This window comes from Maylandia zebra, linkage group LG10 (assembly GCF_041146795.1).
Source record: "Maylandia zebra isolate NMK-2024a linkage group LG10, Mzebra_GT3a, whole genome shotgun sequence".
NCBI classification, from domain to species: Eukaryota; Metazoa; Chordata; class Actinopteri; order Cichliformes; family Cichlidae; genus Maylandia; species Maylandia zebra.
The window spans coordinates 11,324,786-11,350,465 of NC_135176.1; the positions used below are offsets into that span (position 1 = coordinate 11,324,786).

General features: G+C 40.5%; 2 protein-coding genes across 3 annotated transcripts in view; both read left to right on the plus strand.

The window, feature by feature from the left end:
• Positions 1-9,149, plus strand: part of aspa (aspartoacylase) — a 9,363-nt gene extending 214 nt beyond the window's left edge. The window contains exons 1-6 of the mRNA XM_004557282.4: positions 1-287; positions 2,064-2,259; positions 4,678-4,771; positions 5,567-5,674; positions 7,725-7,834; positions 8,029-9,149. The exon at positions 1-287 is cut by the window's left edge and continues 214 nt beyond it. Coding sequence (XP_004557339.1) covers positions 46-287; positions 2,064-2,259; positions 4,678-4,771; positions 5,567-5,674; positions 7,725-7,834; positions 8,029-8,220 — 942 coding nt within the window. The 5' untranslated portion in view covers positions 1-45 and the 3' untranslated portion in view covers positions 8,221-9,149. The remainder of the gene's footprint in view (positions 288-2,063; positions 2,260-4,677; positions 4,772-5,566; positions 5,675-7,724; positions 7,835-8,028) is intronic.
• A 2,753-nt stretch (positions 9,150-11,902) lies between these two features.
• Positions 11,903-25,680, plus strand: part of abr (ABR activator of RhoGEF and GTPase) — a 122,331-nt gene continuing 108,553 nt past the window's right edge. The window contains exon 1 of one of the 2 annotated variants that reach the window (XM_004557278.6): positions 11,903-12,972. In XM_004557278.6, coding sequence (XP_004557335.1) covers positions 12,156-12,972 — 817 coding nt within the window. In that variant the 5' untranslated portion in view covers positions 11,903-12,155. Of the gene's footprint in view, positions 12,973-21,462; positions 21,565-25,680 lie in introns of those variants that run through there. The other variant, XM_076889023.1, reaches the window with a different exon arrangement.

Here is a 25,680-nt window from a genome sequence, read left to right on the forward strand (position 1 = left end):
CAGCGTGTCTTCATCCACACTCTGCACAGTTACTACCACCCGGGCATGTCTTCTTACAACAACACGGCGCGCTTCAGCGAGGCGAGGAGAGTGGCGATTTTCGGAGGGACACACGGAAACGAGATGTCAGGCGTGACGCTCGTTAACCTGTGGACGAAGAACGGCACCGAAATACAGAGGAAGGGAGTCGAGGCCGTACCTTTTATCACCAATCCCAAGGCTGTGGAGAAGTGCACCAGATATGTAGACACGGATCTGAACCGAGCCTTCACCCCAGAAAACCTAAGGTAGGTACGCCTCTGGAGTCTCTGTTGAACTACATGTTGAATGGTAACTTCCTGCTGGCGTGTAAGAGATGTAACGTCAGGATTTACTGGCTTTATTTTGAACTGGGTCAGCTAAAGAAAGGGCACCCACGCATACTAGATGTTTGTCTTAATTAATCGCAACCAAGCAGTGGAAGATGTCCCTACAGTCCGTGGAAAAATCTAATGACTGCACAATTATGCAATATTATTGGCATAGCCGTTTGCATGTGTGCGCTGTACCGGACAAATGAGTCAACGTAACACAACGCGACATATCAATGTATCCGTAAGAAAGAAAAGGGGCTGCATATGTCTTTAAAATATGATCCATCACGTGGACTTTGCCATCAAAGCTTTACTATGGCAGGTAAGCTGGGACGTGTGTGTTTACCATCGGTGGCGTCTCCCCCTCCAGCAAGCCCCCTCCTCCCGAACTTCAGCTGACTGTCGGCCTGCAGGAAAAACGTGAGCGGAACGTGACCGAGCTGCAAATGATTGAAGACGTTTTTTAGTTAGTTTGTTTGTTTGTTCTTTTTCATGTGCACTACACCGTAAAACGAAGTCTTACGCAAACGCTGGCCCTTGTGATCCCTTGTGTCTGTTCGTGCACACAGCCCATTTAGAAATGTGGTTGGATAACAGCATCTATTCATTAATCATACAAAGTGTTATTATGGTGTGCATTTTCCCTGTCATCTGTATGCATTTACTGAAGTACAGTTTTAAAATTATTGCTGCATAATATTTTCCTAAAATTCTCATTGAAAAATATCCTTCATCATTTGTAGTAGCCCTTTTAATGGAGTGCAGCTAGCACCATATCACTTAAGTGAATTGAGCGCTGAGCATATACAGAGGTGACACATAATTTCTTAGCAGTGAAGCTGAAGTGATGCCCAGAGCTCAAACCGAATGAGTGAAGCGTTCCGGCCTCATCGTACAAGCATTAGTTGACACTTTAAGATCTTCTTCAGCGCTCTCCAGCATGTTCACTATTTGGCCTCTCTGAAGGCAACATATAAGAAGATTAAACAGTTGGAGACTCTTTCCAAAAACAGCTCATCATGATGTCATTCCCCCCCCCCCCCCCCCCCCCCTTGTATAGAATGACATCTTCCCTCAAAATTAGCACCCGCTTGACCCCTTCAGATGAATTTTGGGAGTCCACTTCATCAGGTGCTGCTTACACTGTGCTTGTGTGCTTATTTCCCAGCAGTCCAGACAATACCGGACAGTCTCTGAAAACAGGGAGTAAATGACAGATGTGAGGGAGGCAAAACAACACAGACAGTAGAGGTGCTATTCTGCTATAGCGTGGAGAATGACCTAGACTGGTTGGTGTTTTGAAATGCTTTATAAGAGCGTGAAAGTGGGCAGCACTCGTCCTCTGGTCAGAGCAAGGCCCGGGGGCAAAATACACTTTGGAAAGATCCTAAGACTTGGAGTTAATGAATACAGTTTCTTCTTAACTTTGACAGAAGGAGGCCACTGGCCTACTGAATGCAGCTACTACTTCCCAGCATTGACTCCATGGCTGCCAATACTTTAACCATGAAGTTCTGCATGTGGAGTTTAACCCCGACATACTAGCCTTTTCCCTTTTAGCCAACCGTTAGGTTAAAGTGTATGTAGGACACTCTTGTGTAAATAATTAACATGATTCATTGTTCTTTGAGCTGACTTGTGTGATAGTATGTGAATAGTTAGGCTTGTGGCAGCTCTAACATGCTTTATGTGTTTGCACACACCCTGCAGTGCCCCAGGTGGAAATGACCTGCCCTATGAGGTGCTGAGAGCCCAGGAGATCAACAGGATATTTGGTCCCAAAGGAAGCCCGGAGGCCTACGATGTCATCTTTGACCTTCACAACACGACATCCAACATGGGCTGCACTCTGATTCTGGAAAGCTCCAAAGACCACTTCAATCTGCAGATGATGAACTACATAAAGGTGGCGGCCTTGAGAATACAAACAAACATATACACTGTAGGGACTTTTTTATGAGAAGAGCTATCACACCCTAAAATCTGACCACCCCTCTGACCAGTTTACACAAACAGTGGTGAAGCCTGTTGGGGCGCTACACTTATGCTCACAGAACTGTAGTTACATCCAGTAACTTCTAGTATTTGAGAGGAGCTTTTGTGGAACCTTTTCTCTACAACCGTTGAGACATTTTAACCACGTACTTCAACTGTAATGACCGGCAAGCTTAATCAGTGATGAAAAGAGTAGTTTGGCAAGATTTGCAGTTTGTTAAAAATCGACTGATGGTTAACATGGAAAAAAAAGAGTACTGAGACCTAAACGAGATAAAACAATCACTGTCATCAAGTGCTGCCATTATATTTGCAGAAAGTCCAAATTATATATCATTATTCAGCAGGCATCATTGCGACTGTATAATATTACTGCATGATTGTTCCACTCATAGTCTGTGCTGCACACTGTGCAGTATGTGGAGAAACACGAGATGTAGCTCAACTTCTCAACCTGTGTCGTTCTCTGACCTCCGTCTGAGGCTGATCTGTTTCCTGAGCTTTAGTTGAGATAGTTGAGAGATGTAAATCCATCCATGTTAGGTTCATCCAAATACCCCAGAAGGATCCTTGTTGTCTTTGTACTCTCAGCCAAATTCCCAGATGAGCCTTAGGAGATAATATAAACCATTAGATGTTCAGTGTCTCTCTTACAAGATGGATTTTATCTGACAGCATTAAGTAAAGTAAGTACAGATGAACTGGGCTATAATTACATTGTTGAGAATAAAATAAAAAGAACTAAATGCTTATTTTTTTATTCCTGCCCTTTTTAGTGGGCCTCCCAAGGGACAAGTGGAGGAGATGCCAGATGTTCAATCCAAGCAAAACCAACTAAAACAAAAACACATGCAATGAAAGCTACTTAATAGTGATGACTAAGGAGAGCAACAAAACAAACAGGGCTCTAATTGATTGTGGATTTAACACAAAAAAAGGGTAAAGTCACTGTTTTGAAAGCACTGCAGCAATGTATACATTTATTTTTGTCCTTGGAACCTTTCAATCTGAAAGAGAATATCGTTAGTCAACACTTTGTAATAATTATGTAACAACACCTGATTTTCTCTGGTGTAACCAAAAGTTATAATTCTGCCAGTAAAACATAACTTTAATTCAAGCAATTCTTCTTTCCACTGTAACAACGAGAATTTCATAAATGTCACAGATCTGTCCAAAAATCTTGGACGTAACCCTAACAAGCTTGTTCTCAGAGGAGTCTGTGGCATGTTTATTGTGGAGAGCTGCTGTACCAGAAGGTCTCAGCATAATCAACATGGTGCTGAACTAGATCTGCCCTCCCAAAATGTTTCATACTTGACTGTAACACAGGACTTCTTTGCTGACTACCAAATGGGATAAAGGTGCCAAAATAATCAACAGTGCGTTTGGGTATCATTTAGCCCAAAACAGTGTTGGCTATTGGCTGATCAGGACATTGTCCAGTGTTGGACTTCTCAAATATTTTAGTGATAAACTGCATGTGTAACAACAGCTTTACACTGATTAAATCCCACATGGGAACTAACAAAGAAGCATAAAATGCTCCAGAGACAGCAAATCTTTATAAATAATTTGTTTTAAGACATTAATACAACCTCGAAAATTCACATTGCTTCATGGTAATGACAAGGCAAACCCCTCTTATTACTTTACATTAACTTCCATCTTAAAATGCCAGCTGTTGCATTCCTTTCTCGTTCTTAATAACAATCCATGGTGAGCACCTGCAGGGAGGAGAAATGAAGCCAAAAGCAACATGTCTTTTGTACAATACACCTCACGGGAAATGCATTCTTAAGTTTTAAAACTGTAAACTGCCCCACCAATACACAGACATCAGTTATATAAGGATTCATAGACTTCATAAATATTCACCAGCTTAGTAAATGCCTCCGGTTTAGATGCTGTGACTTCAGGCGCTTTGCTCGTGTTTGTTGATAATCGCAAACGCACAAGGTAGAAAAGGGCTCAGGTCTAGTACGGTACCGATTACTCTGTCTCATACTTTGAAGGATTTACCCCTCGGCAGATGATCTGAACCGCTGCCAGTTTAATGTTAGAGAAACAGCTTTTAATTTAATGATGAAGGCGACCACTATGATGGTGTTCCTTCTGAAAAGGATTTCGAGCCTCTGCTGACAAACGAAGATAGCCCACCAGCTTAAACTTCATTCCCCACACAGTCGTTTTTGATACAGCGTTAGTTGGTTTAGATTTCATTTTCCATTCTATCGAGCACGACCGTAACACCTTTGCCTTTGTGCGTTTGTGTTTGGCTTTCTTTTATCTGCTTTTTATATGATGTTCTTGTTCTCTTGTCTTGTAGAAAGCCATGGCTCCAGCCAGTTGTCTTGTTCTGATGAATGAACATCCTCTTCTGAAATATTCCACTTCACGCTCTGTCGCCAAGCACCCTGTTGGTGAGTCTCTGTAGTCCAGCCAGGTTTATCTGTGGACAGTGGCAGAGGTGGATTAAGAAAAACAGGTTTTAAAGCCATTGTTTTAAAGAAGGGGGTTCAACCCCGAGCACGTAATGACACAAACTGTTGTTTTTCAGCACTTTCTAGTTGCTTTGTAGGTGGTGTTTGGCTGTGTGGTGTGTCTTTGTGGTCAATTTTGTGGTGATTCTAGCATATTTTACAGACTAACAGTGTACAGAATAACAAATATCATTATGGGCACTTGTAAGCTTAACCCTTGTGTTGTCCTCGGGTTAAAAATGACCCCTAGGTGAATAAAGTGTGAATCATTTCTTAATTGTTGATTTGGTAATTAGGTCTTTCGATCGCATTTATTTTAATCGCTTGGTCGTATCGCAGTTATTTGGAGTTCTTTTTGTTTCCTCTGTGGTTTTTCATCCCTTTCTTGCCATTTTCAATGCTTTTTCGTCATTTTGCACATTTTTGTGGTCATTTTGTATCTCTTTGTGGTCTTTTAAATGTTGTCGTTTCAGTTTCCTATATTAAACCTGAGGCCTTGTGCCTGTTTTCTGTGTAGCCATGATTCTCGAGCATGCAACCGTGTATGACTTTTACTGACTCTTGCAGAGCAGCCACTGCATCGAGTACAGTCATGTTTGGTTGTGTGCCACCCTCGACAAATCCCAGCTAGCCCTTAGCCCTTACACGTTTAACATATCTAACTGGAGTATACGTTCAGCTGGTAGAAAATCTTTTACTTGCAGATGAATCATTTGATTGTTTTCTTCTATGCAGGTTTGGAAGTGGGTCCTCAGCCTCAAGGTGTTTTAAGAAGCAACATCTTTGAAGCCATGCGAGTGATACTGAAACATGCTCTGGACTTTATTGAACTCTTTAATGAAGGTGAGACTTGAAGTGTTAAGCTGTAGTCACATTTAGCTACATGACAACAGGCTGTGTCACAAGACTTTAAAGGGTTATAGCACTGCAGCATAGTGTGAAGAATGAATGACCTCTGAAGTAGCTCTTACAGAAGTTACAAAGTATTAAACAGTGTTCAGAATTTGGGCTCAAAAACAGCAAGTGTGATTCATAATGTGTTATATAATAGAAAAGTGAGTTGTTTACCATCTGTCAGCATCCCTGTGATGAGAAACGTTTTGTGACAAAATGCCCATGGGTGACCATCTGACTCATCCAGATGTACCTAGTCCTCGCTCTCTAAATTTATCTGCGTTACGCCTCCGCTCGGCTCGTTCTCCCCCCCCTAAACGAAAGAGTGTTCTCAGTGTTTAGGTGCAGGGCAGCGTTTCCCTCATATCTTTACGGAAACATGCGATCTGTGCCAAGTTAGAATTGCAGGCTGTTGGTTTCCCCAACTGTCCCGCCGTTGAAAGGGCCGCTAACTGGGAGTTGGTCAGTTTCCATGTCATTAGGGACTGGCTGGCACTGGGGTGGTAGTCTTCTGTCTTAGGACCACCGTGGTGATAATGAATGTTCTGGCATGGTGTTGAAGCGGTGTTCCTGCGCTTTGCAGCTGAGCAGCATGATGAAACAAGTCCTTTAGCTATACAAGGCTTGCTCAGAAGGATAGCCCCCCCCCCATTAAGCAGGGAAACTAAAACTTCAGAAGCATTTGTCCTTCCTGTTCCGCACTGCTACTTGCATATGAATACATTTGAGTGCAGGTGAAATGGTTGCCTAATGTCAGAGCTCTGCCAAACATTACCAAACCTCGTGTGTAATTCCTAAGGTTGAACAAGGACACTCTGGTTTCAAATCACAGTTGAACAATCTCATGAAAACTTGGCAACTTGTCCATTGTGTGACATTAGTTTGATTTATGTTTTACTGTGTATTTTATGCCCATCTTAATATAAAGTAAAGGTAACGTCTTTTTTTCCACTAATCTGTACTTCAAAAAATAAATAAAATCAAAACCAAGTTTTAAAATGTTACTGAGCTCGTTACTGTGGTCCAGAGTGAAAAATCTACATACGTTATAATGCATATTATCTTTATCTGTTTGATAGCAATGTCACGAGTTAGATTTAGCTGAATAAAGAAAGCGGTAGACAACAAGATTTTGGTGACGACTGCACTTAAGCACCTTCTCTGAGCTCTGTTTTCAGGTTTTCTCAGGCCAATCAGAGTTCTATAAAGATCAGGCAACTATTATAAATCCATCAATGTTCTTCTGCTTACCCTGCTTATTCATCTTAGCAAAAGTTTGGTTACCCTTTCACCAGTCTGTCATAAAGAGACCAACACCTGCAGCCAGTTTAGAATTGCCTCTTAACCTAACAAGCATGTCTTTGGACTGTGGGTGCAAACTGGAGAAATCCCACAGAAGCACAGGAAGAGCACACAAAGCAAACTCCATGCACAAAGGCTGTTGGGTTTGAACCCAGGAGCTTTTTGCTTTCAAGCTAAATTGGTAACCACTGCACCACAGTGCCAGTCAAGTATGGTATAGTAGCATAAAAAACAGACAAGTTCAATTGGGAAGCAAGGTGCATTTGTTCAGTGAGTTGTTTTTTTGTTTTTTTTAACAAGCTGCCCTTCAATTCGACAACTGCTAGGTGATGCAGATGACTTTTCACCTGTAAGAGTGGGGCTTTACCTTCCATGTGAAGATAAATTTCTGCACTGACTTAATGTTAATGTTTGATCTACTGGTCGTCTAGGAGATATCGCGACTCGATGCCTTAACGTACTACAGCTTTTATACCCTTCTGAGGACCTATAATAAAGCTGCCCTTGAAACAGTTTGTTAAATAGTGTTCGAATGTTTATTTAAATCTATTTTTCTTCTTTTTTAATTATTTATTTATTTTTTTAGGCTTGTTCTAAACCCGGGGACATTAACTCTGGGAATTCAGTCTAACTCCAGCTTTCATTATGTTATCCCAATCCACTCACATACTCTCTCTGTGTTTTCTGTGCTGTTTAGGTGTGGAGTTCCCTCCTTGTACAGTTGAAGTTTTCCGAGTCCTCGAGTGGATCGACTACCCCCGAGACGCCAATGGAAACATCATAGCCATGGTTCACCCCAACCTGCAGGTAAATATTCAAATTTAGAATTGCTCTCACCTTCAATCTCTAGCATTCATGTCATGTTTGGACCGTTGAGTCTATAAATGTGCTGCTTTAAGGAGGAAATGAGATTTCTTTAGATGACGTGAGGATGTATTGTTTCAGTTTAAACAACATACTCGAGTTACTTTCCCTGTGGCTCTTGCTTGTTATTGTTGCAGGACTGTGACTGGGAGCCGCTGAACCCTGGTGACCCAATGTTCCAGACATTTGATGGAAAAACCATCCACTACCAAGGCTCTGGGACGGTCTATCCCACTTTTATTAACGAGGCAGCCTATTATGAGAAACAACAGGCATTTATAACCACCAGGCGAGAAACCTTGGTAGCAAGTGCCATCATAAAAGCATGAAGAACTGTTTCTTAAGGCTAACAGCAATCATGATTATGTATTAGCCACAGGAGCAAACTGTATCAAGATTTTGCACTTTGCTCTGTTAGAAAACAGCAGAAATCCTGCAGGTTAGATTCCATCTTTTACAAACTGATTTAGGTTTTTATGCATTCACTATCGGAAAATCACTTAACTATGCAAAGAACATTTGTGCAGGCACTGTGACAGTCTTTGATCTGAAGACTACTATATTATTGTGAGAAGTATTTATGATATTGTACATATTTACATTAAATCAACTAGATTTTTATTATATTAAAGACTAGGCCTAATCATTGATGGCTCCTCAATCATCCTAAACACTCCTTTTACGTTTCCAACTACTGCTCAGGAAGGCTGTGTAGAGGATCGTCACCTGCAAACTTTTGACTCAAACTGTAGATGTTTGTCTTTTTTCTGAAAATATATTTGTATCACGTGTAGGGGTGGGGGGTTGTTTTGTGGCCTTTGATACTACCTACCTGTAACTCCGTTGGTTGCATCTGTGGTGCTGTCCTTTTTTTGCCTTAACTGAGATTTCAGAGACAGTTGTGCAACAAATCTGGAGTAGAGTTTTGTAGATTTTATGTCTCAGTTAAAAGTTTCGATTACAGTCTAAGATCTCTCCCACATAAACCAGATGCAGTGTGAGATGTGTTTTTATAATATATCTGTCTATTTTGATATACTTGTATTGTAAGTTTGCTTTCAAAGGGATGCATAGAACTTCGCATCCTGGAAAGCATATTTACTTTTTAATGTTTTCATCTTTATGTTGTCCCAAAGTGTCTCGCTGTGGTCTTAGACTTGAGCAATATATCTGTTAGAATCATTTCTGTGATTAGTGAAATTCACTGTACTAGAAGTCCTGCGGAAATGATCCTACCAATAAATGTTGTACTACTGTGTGTTTTACTATGTGTGCTGCTTTGACTCACGCTCGTTTAGTCCTGCAGGGCATGTGGCCACAAGAGGGCGTCATGCAACCACTGATTAAAGTCCCTCACACCATGCACTGTGGTGCAGTACAGAATATACTGGAGGGTGCAGCCGGTGGAATCGTGTCCGAGCCAGTTGTTTTGCTCCTTTGTGTGTCACTGGTGCATCATGTGTCACAAGAACCTATCCACTTTTACAGCAGCTCTCCTGATCACAGAGCTGCTGACCCACTAAGGAAAAATTGCAGCTCTCTACTTGTGTGGTATTTTTTTTTTCTTTTTTTTAAACACTTGACCCATCAATATGTTTCAATATGTGCACTTTCAATGCCTTTATTTCAAGTACTCTTGTCCCATAAGACTTTAGGTATAAGCTTCAATACAACTTTGACACTTACAATATTATATATTTTATATATTATACATGTGCCGTACCGTAGAAGGCACCCATATGTATTTACAATGACACTAAGTGCTGTAATTATAACATAGCTGGATAGTTTGTTCATGCGTCTCTCTTTTTGTTGATGGCAGCAAAGAATTCGAGTCACTATCTGAGTTTAGTGTTTCAGGAATCCAAGGCATCTGGATTTGAATGGAGGTGAAGGAGTGCTGAGAGGTGTGTGGAAAAGTTTAAGAATATGTTCACTAAAAAGGGTTGGATAGTAACACAGAGTACATACCCACAGCTTGTTGGGCTGGAGGTGTTATTTAAGCTGTGAATATATGACACACACTCACACAAAAGGGAACTCATTTAACAGGCATTTTATAATATTGTTACATTCTGGTTATCTATTGAGCACCTCTGATCAGTGTGGTAGGTGTGGTTGTAGCTGCGAAATGTAATTAAAGCAGAATTCCAGCTTTGTGCACACTCTTCTGCATCGTTTACCCACTCAGGTATCTGTCGACTGAATACCACACACTGAGCAAACTTGTTAGGTGTCTGTTTCACTGATGTTAAGCGATGAAATGAGTAAAGCATGAGAAGTATGGCTGGATCAGCTACACAGTCATGTTTATGCAGTCCCCAAAGCTAGCTGTCTTTATTATAACTTGTAGACTAACCAGGAAAAGTCCACGTTTTATGCTTTCTTTGTCGTATCAGGCCTGTGATTGGTAATCTAGCTTCATAGCTGGTCGTAGTCTTTGTAGACTATTCATTACAGTAACCCAATACAGGCCCCCAGGCTTGCAATGAGTGCGGATCAATGGCCACTGAAAGCTTTCAGGAGAATGATCTTTCAGTTCTGGGCGGTTATCCAAATGGGCACTCAGAAATACCAAGCACCCATCTCTGCCTGCACCCGCCTCTCTCTGTCTGCACAGATAACTTTCTTCTATGTTGTATAGCATTACACTCTATTTTACTGGAAGGCTCCTGTCTGGCTTCTTACCAGGCTCTTCTTTAATATTATCAGGACATAGCTGCATGAATTTTGATAATCATGCTTTACGTTTACTTTTTTATGGAAGATGAGTCTCCCAGAGATGGGCTCTGTTCATATGAAAATCACAGACATGGAGAGTCTTCAAAATGACACATACTTAATTATTTACCAGCTAAATGTCCAATAAATATTTTTCTGCTGTGCCACAAATCAAGATGGGGAATCAAGTTGACCTTTTTTTCAACACACTGTTTAGCAATCGTTAACTAGCAGGCTTGAAAACAAGGAGGAGAAGGAGGATGTGTGCTTGAAGTTATAGCATTGAAGAGACAGGTGCGTGTGAAAGGTTTTTGTACATGAGTTCCTGCAGTATTTTTGTTTCCTCTGCAGACAGATAACAAGCTACCTGATAGATAAAAAAAAAAGAAAAGAAAAGTGCCTCGTCCCTTCCTTAATGTCAAACCACCGAAACCTGTAGCTATAGGGAAGCAAACCAAACATCTGCTTTCAGTCTGCTTGGTCTGCAACATTACATGCTGCCCAGTGTGCCCGTGTATATATGTATGCAGCTGAAATGTGGTCAGGAGGAATTAATTTTTTGTGTCATTTAAAGCAACTTGCAGGTTTTTGAGCTTCCTGTATATCATTAAAGGTTTTTAAAATGTGTCAACACTGTAACAAGATTTGTTCAGCATCTTTGTTCAACAGACCACCAGTGTGGCTAAAATAGAAAACCACAAACAACAGAATAGAAACAAGTTGACAGTATATTTAGATCAGCAGTGTTTCTTCACAATAGACTGAACTGGCAAAGATACAAACTACCAAACAGATCAACCTTTATCTGGAATATAATTTCTTTTAAATGTGCACCACCAAGCACGGTTGCTTTCCTGTAGCAGTGCTTGTTGCATTCAGATCCTGTCGGATTTTTTTTATGTTATTATTATTATTATTATTATTATTATTATTATTATTATTATAAGGTGTGAAAAGAAATTCAAGAATAGCGTTCAAGTAAAACTGGTTAGTTTATCCGCAGATACAGTGTTAGCAATCGATGGAAATATTAGTCATGAGTTATAATATTCTAACATCCCTGCCCTCATCCTTATAATAATTGTTTTTTTTTTTTTTTATTATTTGTTGTTGTTTTTTCTGTTTGCTTGTTTTTAAACATTTTTTTTTGCCACCAGGCTATACCGCACACATCCACTTCAGAATCCGCGGTATTGATTGGATAATGCTGTCACGAAACCATGGCCACATTAATTCTCCCAGCGGCACCTGAACGCACCACGTCTGGATACAGGAAGTCTCGAAACTTTTCAGCGTAGTGGCAAACTTGTCTGCATTAAACGCAGGAGTGCGCCGTGCGCCAGTTACGTGTAGGAGGTGCAAGATGGTCAGAAAGTGCTCAAGTTAATACCGTTTATTTGTTTGTTTTTTCTTTTCCGGAAAACAAGTGAGAAAGGAACGTGGATTTACGCGACAGTGTCGGTGAAGACAACAGTTAGCTTCAATATTTTCTGACTTGCATGACAAGACTGCGACGGGCGTGAAGCCCCGCGTGAACATCAATATGTGGGAGCAGGAGGAATTCGAAAAACACTGGAGGAAAGAATTTCCCGACGGAAAAGTACCCCAGATGGATTTGAACTCTGTAGAGGACATCGAGTCCGAGCTGGAGACATGCAAAGCCAACCTGAAGAGGCTCCAGAAGGCTCTGGCAGAGGAGAAATTCAAGGTGATTTACCTGGAGACCACCGTGGCCCGACAGAAGAGAAACGACCCGGAAAGGTTTGAAGGCAAAGATGAAAACTTTAACGCTGACATGTCGACCTTTTCCAAAACGGAGAATATCAGGAAACCCCCGCGGCGGGACGCCGAGCGTGACGAGGGGAGGATGAAGGCGCTGGACCCCGGTGGCATGAAGCACCACGCTGCGGGTAGCAACACAGCGGGGCTCACCAGCTCCTTCGGCCGGGAGCGAGGCAGGTTCAGCGGCAAGATGGGCAAACCAGTCCCTATCCCGGTTCCGCCACAGAAGCCCATGTTTTGTAGAGTGGACACGGCCCCTGCCATCGTCCAGCGTGCAAATGACAACGAGGAAGGCAGCGACCGGGAATATGAGGATTTGGAGCTGAATGAAAATTTCGTCAGGAATAACTTGTTGGCACCAAAGACTGCGGGAAGAGACGGTCAGAAGACTTCCAGCGCTCACCGGGACAGCCGGCGGCCTTTCCGCCACAGCAGGGAGTTTGACTCCGATGATGGCAGACTGTCACCGTCCTTCCCCCACATTCAACGCAGACCCTCCCGAGGCTCGGGGTGCAGCACCCCAGAGAGGAGGAGTGATGGGTACCTGAGCTCCGACCACGATGACTCCTCTTCCGCAGGTAATGTCAACACCACTGTCGCCGGTAATGGCTATAAATAAGAAGTGCAATATGTAAATTAGATTTTACTACATGAAATGGCCTGGTTGGAAGATCATTGGCAGCTAAGCTAGGCTTTAATTCTGGATTTATAGTGTAAAAGCCAGATGGGATCTGTAGTCAAGCATTTTAAACGTGTCAAAGGCACCGATGTCAGGGAAGGGAAGACCCAAGGCTCCATAAATCATATCTACAGGTAGCAGCTTACTTCAAACTGAATTAAATGTGGCATGTTTTTATTTGCAGGGTGCTTTTTTTAAGCAACCAGTATGAGTACTGCAATTTATTTTGTGCTCCAGTACTCAGTCATTTACAGCTGATCAGCAGTGTTATGCAATTCATCGGTTTCTGGCTCTTACTTCCTCCTTCCACAGTGAAAATAAAGGAAATCTCAGCAGATGCAAATGCACTTATGTTAATCAGTGATAATAATACGAAATCAGTCTGTATTTTGGCACGAGTGTGCCTGGTTTAGAGATGATCTTTATTTGTTTAAAACGCAAGACGAGGTGTATTCATGTAACCCCATTTTAGCTTTTCAGATTCACCCACGGAGAAAAAACAAGTTTACCGTGTGCCAAACTAATTGCTGAGTGCTGTTACAAAATATTTGTAGTATTGTCCTGGACAAATGCACAGTGCAAACACCTGTTTCTCTGCTGTAGTCTCCAGTAGCTTATTTTTGCATGCTGAATGGGGCGTGTCAAGGAAATGCCATTCTTTTAAAAAGCAAAGGGTATGGTCTTTAGACCACATGTCACACTTGTTCTGTTGGAAATATGTTTTTCTGTGTTCTGACTTATTTTTACGCCTTAGTTGCTCAGGTTGTTTCATTTACCAATATAACCACCCCCCCCCACCCCCCCAAAAAAACCAACAACAACAACAAAAAAACAAAGGTCAATAAAGCAACACAGTTGCCTAGAATAACTTCTCTTAATAACTGCTCTTCAATGTTCTCACACAAGTCAGACTTGTGCCATGACTTTTATTTCTACTAAGTGTCTTGCATGTAACTCCAAACCCTAGTTAATATTAAGCTGAATTTACCTTCAAATAATAGAGATCTGCGTAACAGATCAGTACTTTTACTTTATCAATTTTGTTTTTGCTTGATCAAGAAGAAAATGTTTATCAGCGTATGACTACCTGACTCTGCTGGATGGAGTGGATTTCATGAAACAAATAAAACCCTGTATAAGTGTGGCTGAGGAACAGATCCATAATAGACTAAATGCTCTAAGTGGTGTTGTAGATATCAGACATTAGGAGAACTACCACCTGTTATAACAGACCTACTGCAGGATAAGGTAAGCAGTAGGTGTAAAGATAAGGACAGGATTTCCTTTGCAAAGCCCCACTCGAGCATACCACTGGCTTTTTAATCATGTAGATTAGAAGGTTACCGGTTAAATGAAACCATCTTCACTTGTGTGAAGTACTCTACATTGTCTATATTGACCTTGAAGACAAAATGTTCCCTTTCTATATCAGCGATCTGTAAGAGGTCTATAGTGTCACATCACCCTTGAAGGAGCTTCAGTTCAGTTGGTGGTAAATACAGATACAGCCACATGCACTGAACAGTCTGGCGTCTTTTATGATATGAGTCATATTGAGCATGTTGGGATGTTAGTCAGTGGATTTATTGTAAACGGACTTAAAGTCCTGTTCTGATGTCATGCAAGTGCTGTTTGACGCAGTGAGTTCAGGAGTTGAAACACCTCACAAGTTGCATGAGTAACCAGAAAACCAGCATAGAGGTGGCTGTGCATGTTGTGCATTTCACTGCTGCAATGCATGGTTCTGGTAAACGTATATAATGTCAGCTTATCTTATTTTAGCTAGGGCTGTGTCTTTATTTGTAGAAACGTCAGTGATGAGCTTTAGTCTACAAGGTGGTTTGAAGTTAGTCAAGATTTTTCTTCCATGCTGTTGTTAGTCACTTAAAGGTCGCACCTCAAAGTTAAGATTTGTTTAACTTGGCACTGAGCTACTTTATGTCATTGCCACAAGTCTTTATGACATTTGTGGCACATTGTCTCTTCCTGTGTCTGAGGCCTGTAAGAGTTTCTTACAGGCCTCAGTATAATTTCTGGTAAGGGCTGGGCAGTGGTTTCTAAAAACTCCAAACGGGAAAGCAGAATAAAGTGGGAAATTGTAGAGAGAAGGGAGACAAAATATGAATAAAAGACAAAAGGGACGAAGCACAGATGTTTTCTGAAAGAAGAAAGGGTTGTGGAGAACACTCGCCCGTGACACTTTGTATCTGAGGTGAGAGGTGCTAAATATTGAACTGCAGAGGTGCTTGCAGTTCCTTGCATGTGTCTCCCCATATTTCCTGTCTGTGTGCTGGACTGGACAAACATCCTTTATGTCTACTTCCATATTTACAACGCATGCCATCGGACCACTCGTCCAACTGTCAACAAAAAGCGACGCAGAACATTTTCTTTAAGGCGTCCTTTCATCAGAGGCGCTCACAGTGGTCAGAAATTCCCTCGTAAACTGTAGGGCAGGACTCTAAGAAAATAATTTACTTGGAAGCAAAGACTGAGCTTCAGTAATAATTTAAATACTAATCCAGGAAACTGGAGTCACGTCTTTCTGTGGCGTTGTTTTAAGAAGTTTGGCAATACTGATGGAGATGGTTTGCTTGTCATGAGTCAGGAGTGAATGAGTAACTTAAACATGAGAATAGATTGAGGAAGGCTTTTTTTTTTTTTTTAATACACTGTGACACATCCCCAGTTCCCTAGTCTGTTCTGTTCTTTTAAATATGAAAGGATTATGGAACGCTTGACACTAATTGTAAGCTCACAGTTTCATTGTTATGGCTCTGCTCATTGATTTGGTGGTTACTGACTGGTTTGGCTGATGTGCAGGGATTTGGAAAAGTGGCAGTTTTTAAAGTTTGGGTCAGAAGCCAAAAATGGAGAAGTAACAAACAGGCATTGTGTTATGAGTACCGACGCTGTGGCACTACTCTTTGCTTCATTTGGAGTTGAAATTCATTTAAGCAAAAATGGAAAATTTTCTTTTAAGAGCCGTTTTGTGTCAAAGACACACGAATGTGTTGGACGTTGTTAAATGGGGTCTTATGCCTTAAGAGGCAGTTTGGTGTCTGAAATACAGGAATTGATGGTCTTGAGAAAAAGAGCAGAAAACAGCTGCTGAGCTTTTCACCATGACACGCTGTTTGCTCTTCCATTGCAACAGGTCAGGGGATGCATTTTCCCATAAACCTGTGGGTCAGTAAGGAAAACCACTTACTGTAAGCCTCTTAATCTATTCCATCTTTGCTATCCAACAGGATATTGATGTTTTGTTCTGACAACTGGGATAATCAGTGGAAAGACTTTAATTGTGGCTAAAACAATGGGGAGGGTGTGTGAACCTGTGGGAGGATGTAGAGGGGCTTAAGGTCATCTTTTATAATCTAAACAACAACAGTCATCTGCCCTTCTGGTCACTCAGCATTATGGGATGAAGTCCCCCCTTACTCCCACTTGCACATACGCACAAGCTGTTGGCGAATGCCAGGGGTGTTGCTCATATTGATGCCTTTGTGTAGTGTGCATTTCCTAGGAAGCGGTCATCCATCAGGTCATGTGAGTCTTTGTCCATCGCTATGGTTTTTCAGTATTCCTCCTGATTCACCTCTGATTCGCAGTTGGTCTGAAACCTGACAGGAATCCATTCTTATTGTGACAGTGTTTCAGTAAGCATTGTTGTTTAATTCATTTTAATTCACAAAATAGGTCTTTGAATTCAATATAGTTATTGCGGGTATTTGATTTTCTTTAGTCCAGTCTGCACATGCCAACATACAGTATACTCCTGCTAGAAGTGATGAACACAGTCCAGTTTTTAGCTCTCCCAGCTATTTAAAGCAGTGTAATTCAGAAATATCTTTACTGAGCGCAGGCATACCAAAGGAAAAAAGATTATTTTTAGCCTATAACCGCTTTGATCTCCATAGGAAAATATGTTTTTATATCTCGCAGGAAAGCTGAACGACCTGCTTGTTAATTGAGTTCATAATTCTCTAGTCGCATTGCCAGAAGAAGGAGTCCTCTGAGAGGACTATTTCCTGTTTCTGTTGTCTATTGCATGTATCTTTGTTAAGCATCTGGCAGCTCAGGAAAGAAAACATTAAGATGTGTAACTGTTTCTTTTTTCTTTTTTTTTTAAGATGTCAGGTATTTAAATGCGAAGCTCTTCAACTGTTAGACATAGATAATTATTTATAACAGTAGTTTAAAAAAAGCGAATAACAGTAACTCTAAAAACTGAGTGATAAGACATGACGTTATGGTGTTTCAGTCTTTTGAGTGAATGCCATATCAAAATGTACAATAAGAAAATGTTTTGCAGTTATGAAAGCGATGGGAAACTCTTGGCTTTTTGAAGTATTTGGACAGTATCGATAAAGAATAACAAATCACACACGACACTGAAATACAATCATATTAATAGTTTAAATAGATGGGGGAAAAAATAGATCATCCTGACGTTAGCCAAACTTTCAAATCCATAATAATCAATATTATTGGATTTTAATATTATCAGAAGTTCCAGTTATTAGAACTTCCTCAGAGATGGTCAGGAGGTATTCTGCATCTCCAATACTCAAGACTCCATATGATAATGTCTGTGTAATTTGAGGAGAAAAAAGGCATAAAAGCATAAATTATTTATTTATTCATTGGCTTATGGAGCCTGTGTGTATCTGTTCTCCAATTTCAATAACATGTCAGTTTATTGGCTCTCTAATTAGCAAGCGTTGCCAGAGATTTCATTAAGTTTTGACTTTGGTATATAAGTGGAGGATTTCCTTGCCCTTATGTTTCGGTGAAATATTGTATATTTGGAGCCAACGTATCAAAAATAATGCCACAAAAAGAAACGATGGTGTAAATGAGGCGGATGTTTTGTTTGGGGATTTCTTTGATATTTTGAAGGGTGTACTGTGACTGTGCCAAGTTTTTAAGTGCTCTTCATTAACCAGGACACACAGATAAAGGAAACAAACTCTTCAAATGAAGGGAAATAAACTTCAAGTAGGTTTCAGGTGGCTGCTTATGGCCAACCTGGGTAAGTTCAGTCTAAGGGCAAATTCAAAAATAACCCTAAAATTTTTATCGCAACTCTTGCTGTCAAAGTGCATGAGGGTAAAGTCATTAACTGAGATTCCATAAAGCTGATTTGCATGACAGACAGAAGCAGTGAATTGCACTGAAATGCTGTGGGGGCAATTGAAACAGCAAGCTCTGAGAAAGTCTAGCAACAACTTTTAAAGAAAGGAATTTTCCATGTAAGAAGTTCAGCAAGCTGATGTCAGAGACAAAACACTGGTTAGAAGTAGGGCTGCCACAAACGATTATTTTGATAGTCGACTAGTCACCGATTATTTTTGCGATTAGTCGACTAATCAGATCATCATCCATTAGACGTAAAACTACAGCTTATTGCACCAGCAGCATCTGCTCTTATATAACTATCATTAGCTTACAGCTTTAAGTGTTTAAGGTCTGTGCTAACTAAAAATAAAGACAAGATGATAGTTTATTAAATTTTAATGAAATTTGCAGATTGTTTCGGTGAAGTTTAATAAACTCCTTGCTATCTAAAATATACCCCAGAATATGCTCCAGAATATACCCCAGGACACTGGGGTATATTCTGGAGCATCTCACACTTCTGATAATCAGCTGTCTGCTTGACGTTTATTCAGCTGTGTAAAAACTATAACTTTAATCTCAGACAAACTGATTTACTCAGGAACAAATAAAATACTAAAAAAAAAAGCCAAACAATAACATTTTAAGTTATCTAAGTGACTCATATATATTTAACCTGAGTAGCGAAAGACAGCGGTGGGTTTGAAAACGATTTGCGGGGAGTCCGGTGTTCTCACGGCGCTAGTGAGCCTAGCCCCCGGCTCGCTAACGAGCTAGTGGGTAACAGATGTCTCCGAAAACGTCGGAGCGCTTTTGAAAATATGTGGTGTCCTGATAAACTGAGCAGATATTTGAGGTTTACACAGCTACATTCTCGCCTGAAAATATGTTAAACGTTTATTTTGTGACCCAGAAAGAATAATAAGAGTAACATTAAAACTAACTAGCTACCGCCATTGTTGGAAACTGCGCTGGGCCGCGCTATGAATTCTGGGACACAGCTGCTTCTTCTTCTTCTTCTTCGGGGTTTAACGGTAGCTGACATCCTTGTACATGCAATGCTGCCATCTTCTGTTTCAGTCCGTTATTACACTCTTAAATCCTGCCACTTATTCCTGCGTCTTTTGTGATCGTACAAAGTTTCAAACAACGCGTCGACTATTAAATCAGTCGTCGACGATTTTGATAGTCGACGTAATCGTGACTAGTCGACAAATCGTGGCAGCCCTAGTTAGAAGTTATTCCTGTGAAGTGAAGCAATAACTGCTGTCCTTTCCCTCCTAGTGATGGTGTTCAAATATATCACAAGTACCTATAGCTGCTCTTTTTTTAACACCAATTTTGCAGAGATTCTCAGGGAAACATGGACAAAAAGAGGTGCAGATCTATTGTTGGGATGAAAACTTCTGGAAAAGACATACTCTGATAATTTTCTAGGTACTCTAAAATTCAAAATAGCATCTCCACTAACCTTACACTCTTTAGATTTGCTCATCAGAGCAAATGAACTTTAGTTTCTCCAAAAATCTGGCGGGTTTCTTATACTACTATTCTTTGACGGTTAACTGGCTGGTCACGTGTTCCATGATGTTGTGCTGTTGACATTTATGTGCTTTTTTTGTGCAGAGGAGTTTTTTTGTTTCCTGTTCTCATGCTGTCCTCCCAGGAGCCCAGCATGAGTAGAGGTCTCTTTTTTTCCTCTTGTACTTTCCCATTGTAGTGTATATTTCAGTGGTTTTTTTTCTGTAACGCTACCGATCTCCGACCTGTATCCCCATGTGATGTCTGTGTTGTGTGTGTAAGGTCCGGGGGGGGGGGGGGGGGGGGGGGGGGGGGTGTCCTATTTCACTGCAGGGCAACCTGCACGTGGCGAATAAAGCCTTGATTGATTGGACTGCAGTTTCCCCACCAGGCAGGCTTGCCATGTCATGCTGCTAATGTGGCTTTTCATGTCTAACTGCACAAAAAAAAAAAAAAAAATAGGCACAATAAAGAAAATGCTTATTATTTTTAATAGAAATTTCACCTGTTTTATCACTAAGTAAGAAAAGAAGCCCGTGGAATAAGCATGTTTTGTCACTCTATTAGGAATTAATTGTTGAATACGGCACCCACATTTCTAGTTTTCCTTTGAGTTTCCTTTTTCTTATTCCAGATAAGCGGCACTTGTCCAGACCTGTCCCAAGTAGTATGTGCAGCATTGGAACAATGTGCTTGTCATGTTGTTTCCATTTTCAGTGGCGTAAATGGAAGCTTGTGCTCTTCTCTTAAAACTATGATCTCCAGTTCTCAGCCTCTGAAGCTTCAGCATATGCTGTGGGTGCTCACACCTACATGACAGTTTGACAGCTCGAGCTAGTGCACCGACTTACTGCAAAGTAAATATTTGACACTGTGATAGCCAGTCCTGAGAAAACAAAAGTAACCTTAAATCAGTGTAATCTCTCCCCACATGCTGCCCCGTCATACTAATTTCCTAGGCAACAGAGCTAAGATAGACACAGGTACAGTCAAACCTAAACCTAAATCAATTACGAGTATGAAAGCCTCCATAAACGTAACCATTGAACGCATAAGCATCGTTTTACTTTGCTGCAGTTGTGAATTAAAAGGTAAAACTGTGAACTAAAAGATCAAAAATGAGTCGTAATTATTTTTGTTGGCAATTGATTATCTCAAATGACCAATTGAGGTCTCAAATTTACAATTTCTTACAATTCCTTTGTAAGGAATTGTTTAAAAAGACTATTCGGCTCATTTCATTTGCTGTATTTTCAATCTTGAATTCTATTAGACTAGTTTTACATGGTTCCCAGTCCAAAGTAATCTTTGTTTATTCTATACTGGGCGTTAATGGAGCCCATCATTTGTCTGCTGTCTTCTCCGCTCTCTTCTAATAGGTCGTCACTTGCAAACAATAGATTTAAACAGCAAGTGGGTGGAACTTCAGTGCTCACGGCCAGAGCCGTGTGTCTGAGATGACTATATTGGGAATATCTTCTTCTTTTGATGTCATGCAGATTCAGCAGTAGAAAAAATGCCTGGAATTGGGTGTTTTAGAGCAGTCTCAGCACGTGTCACATGTAGGGCTGCCACGATTTGTCGACTAGTCACGATTACGTCGACTATCAAAATCGTCGACGACTGATTTAATAGTCGAAGCGTCGTTTGAAGCTTTGTAAGATCACAAAAGACGCAGGAATAAGTGGCAGGATTTAAGGGTGTAATAACGGACTGAAACAGAAGATGGCAGCATTGCATGTACAAGGATGTCAGCTACCGTTAAACCCCGAAGAAGAAGAAGAAGAAGCAGCTGTGTCCCAGAATTCATAGCGCGGCCCAGCGCAGTTTCCAACAATGGCGGCAGCTGGTTAGTTTTAATGTTACTCTTATTATTCTTTCTGGGTCACAAAATAAACGTTTAACATATTTTCAGGCGAGAATGTAGCTGTGTAAACCTCAAATATCTGCTCAGTTTATCAGGACACCACATATTTTCAAAAGCGCTCCGACGTTTTCGGAGACATCTGTTACCCACTAGCTCGTTAGCGAGCCGGGGGCTAGGCTCACTAGCGCCGCGAGAACACCGGACTCCCCGCAAATCGTTTTCAAACCCACCGCCATCTTTCGCTACTCAGGTTAAATATATATGAGTCACTTAGATAACTTAAAATGTTATTGTTTGGCTTTTTTTTTTTAGTATTTTATTTGTTCCTGAGTAAATCAGTTTGTCTGAGATTAAAGTTATAGTTTTTACACAGCTGAATAAACGTCAAGCAGACAACTGATTATCAGAAGTGTGAGATGCTCCAGAATATACTCCAGTGTCCTGTTATATTTTAGATAGCAAGGAGTTTATTAAACTTCACCGAAACAATCTGCAAATTTCATTAAAATTGAATAAACTATCATCTTGTCTTTATTTTTAGTTAGCACAGACCTTAATCAGAATCAGAATCAGAATACTTTATTGATCCCTGGGGGAAATTATTTTTTGTTACAGTGCTCCATTTTAAACCAACATTAAGACAAGACAGACAATACGCTAACTAAGAATAAACACTTAAAGCTGTAAGCTAATGATAGTTATATAAGAGCAGATGCTGCTGGTGCAATAAGCTGTAGTTTTGCGTCCAATGGATGATGATCTGATTAGTCGACTAATCGCAAAAATAATCGGTGACTAGTCGACTATCAAAATAATCGTTTGTGGCAGCCCTAGTCACATGATTAGTAGCCAGCCTGCATTGGAACCTTATATATAAGGAATATAACAAGGAAAAACATATTAGGTCTCACCATCAATATCAGTGTTCAATGATCTACCCTTATGGGTTTTTTTTTTTTTTTAAATATATATATTTTTTTATATCCATCAAATCTGAAATCTCTTCACAGTAGAAGCACTCACTCAAATAATCCATGTCAAAGTCCTCAAAGCTAAAATCCTATTTATGGTTCAACTTGTTCCTGTGTTACCTTGGTGATGAATGCGTCGCGGGGAAGCAGGCAGGATGTATCTGTGATGGTGGAGGAGGTGTGGGTTTTGCAGCATCATTGCCTGCTTGTGAGATGGATGTGGGCCTGAAAATTTGTATTTGTTTGCGAAAGCCTTGACCTTAGCTCTACAGCAGAGATGTGAAATGCACAGTCAGGACGTGCAATGCAAATAAGAAAGCCGAATGCTGCTTGGCGCTCATTGTACATCTAGCACAGCGTGTGCACAAGTGCATGCATGCAGGCAAAAGTCAAAGTGAAGTGCTGCTTTATAAAGATTGTTACAGAGGTAATAGTGCACACAGGTTTTAGGCACTGCTGAAGATGCTTTGGGTGATGCTGTTAATGTTTTACCGATCCATCAATTAAATGCATTAAATGGTAAAAAATGTTCTGTAGATGTCTCGGTTTGTCTCAGTGGCATCTATTTCTTACCAAACTGAAACTATAATCTTGACATCAAGACTCTGCTCGTGGCTACATTATATGCAATTTGTGGGGGCCATAGCATCTGTTGCAGAACTCTTCCTCTTCTGTGGGTGAAGAAGGTTTTATGTTATTTGAAGTTGCTGCCATGCTGCAAGTAAGACACCACTACGTTTGCACCGTCATGCGCAAAACCAAAATTTGTAACCTGCACGTGTAACGTCTTTCCCCTCTGTGCTAGTTAAACCTAACTCGGCCTCGGTGACTTGTGGTGTTCTTTTCCTGTTGGTTTTTTTTTTCGACATAGCAGAATTTTTCTCAGTGCAATCCCACTTTCAAATGACGCACTTCAGCTGTTGTCACCTGACACAAAGCCCCGTGTGAACCAAAGCCCTGTGATGCAATGTCCTCCTGGTGAAAACCACTACCTATGAGAAGTGAAAGTAGTCTTTGAAACATCAAGATGATCTGGGGGTCATTACATTGTGCTTTAGTGTTCGGTGTATTATTTCAAATGGAGAGCATGTTAAATTTGTAATTTAAAAAAAAAAAAAAAGTTAGTAGCACCATTGTGTGCATTATTCTAATAATATGACTCCAGGATCCAATCTTTGCTTTTGTTTCCTAATTTTTCACTAGCTTACCGTTTTGGGTGCAGGTGTACGTTGCTCCCTGGACTTGTTTGTTCGTCTTAAACAAGAAAAGGTGTGGCCCTCTCAGGGGTTTGTTACAGGGACACAGCTATGTGAGAAAGATTTCCTCGTTAAGAAGAGAAGGAAGAGGCTAACCTTTCTAAAGTTTATGTAATCTAGGAAAAAAACAAAACCCTGTGCTCTCAAGTCAGTAATAAGTGGTTTCTTTCCATGTCCTGTGGGACAGGGCTGAGCTGAATTACTCCTTACTTTCACCCTCATTTAACCCATTTCTAAGCAAACACAGAGACAAACAACGACGCTATCCCTCTCACCGAGTTTCATTTCACATTATTGCGCTCAGCAGGATTTTAACACAGGGGGATGCATGGACAGGAAGTGCAGGCTCATTTCTAGACATGAATTTCTCTCAGTTGAAATCAAGATGAGCACCTGCACGATCTAGGAGAGCCTAAGAGTTGTGGTTTTCCTGTCAGTTAACTGATTCATATAGCTGAAAGGAGAGAACCATTTGTGTGTACTTGAATGTAGTATGAAAGCAGCTTAGAATAATTTGATATTTAAAATGTCATTTCCTTGTTATTCTTTCCAACTAGTGTCCAAAAGCTAATTTTTTTTAAAATTTACTGCCACCTATGGTAAATAAGAAGAGAAAATCCTGCTAATTCAAGAGTTTTTCCAAGGAAATTGCCCAGTTGTGTTTAAAATGACTTTATATTGCAGTTTTTCATCGGTAAAGAAACGACAGGTTACATTTAAACTAGATTCAAGCTTTCCAGTGTCAGCTTTTCTCCATAACTTAACTTTGTAGGGTTCGAGTAAGAGCACCAGATATGTGTTAATCGTTCTCTCTAATCTCTTTCATTTAAACAGAATTTGTGTCATCTGAAAGGGGGGTGGGGGTGGGCTTAAACCAAACAAACCGTTGATGCATTTCTATCTCTCATCAGTCTTACTGTAATATAGGTGCGATTTGCATGCTGACATAGAAACAGCGCCACTCTTTTATTAACAATAATAAACCAAAAAAACCCAACTTGCTCTAAATCTAAAATCAGAGACACTCAGAGGCAGGTCACTTATGATTGGCTGACAGATATGGCTGCCATGGAGACCCCAGTGTGGTGTGTGTGAATGTGGTAAGACACCAGGGTGCATATGGACCCACAGAGCCCTGCATGCTTCTAAAACGCTGTCAGCCTGGTACTTAATGTTCACTTCTCTGAATCCTGGTGCAAGTTATGTAATCTGTTGAGACTGCTGCTTTCAGTTCCTACACGTAAATAATAAGTAAAAAAACGAAAGAAAAAAAACCCAAGACATTATGTAGTGTGAATTGTAGTTTGATAGAACGAAGTGACCCAAAAACCAAAGAAGAATTGCTGTGAAATGTGTTTCACTTTCCATTTGCTCTGAATGAAAGCTAAACTTTGCAGATCCGTTTATAGAAGCCTGGTTTTTATTTCACGATGCCAAAAATTTCCCCTGAGTGGGATCAATACATGAGGTTTTATTTTATAATCAGACCTTTTAGAGATTTTTGACTTGATGATGTTAAAGATTTTGAGGTAGTTTAAAGGGCTAAAATATTGGGGACGTGAACTAGTAAGAAGCTTGTTGTTGCTCAGCTGTGGTGTAACGCTACTATATGTGCTTATAATAATGTAATGACCCGAACTTTGCTATGAAGAAAAATCCATATTACCCTAATTCCGTTTTTAATTTTTTTAATCAGCACGAGCACCACTGCTTGTAAAAACGTGACGTTTAGCATAAAATGGAAAATGCATTATGAAATATAAGTGCTTAAAGATTAAGGCAAGAATACCGATGTAAGTGAGTTATAATTTATATTGTGTTTATTGATTAAACTTTATTAACAGGTGCAGAACACAACATCCTTCAAACTA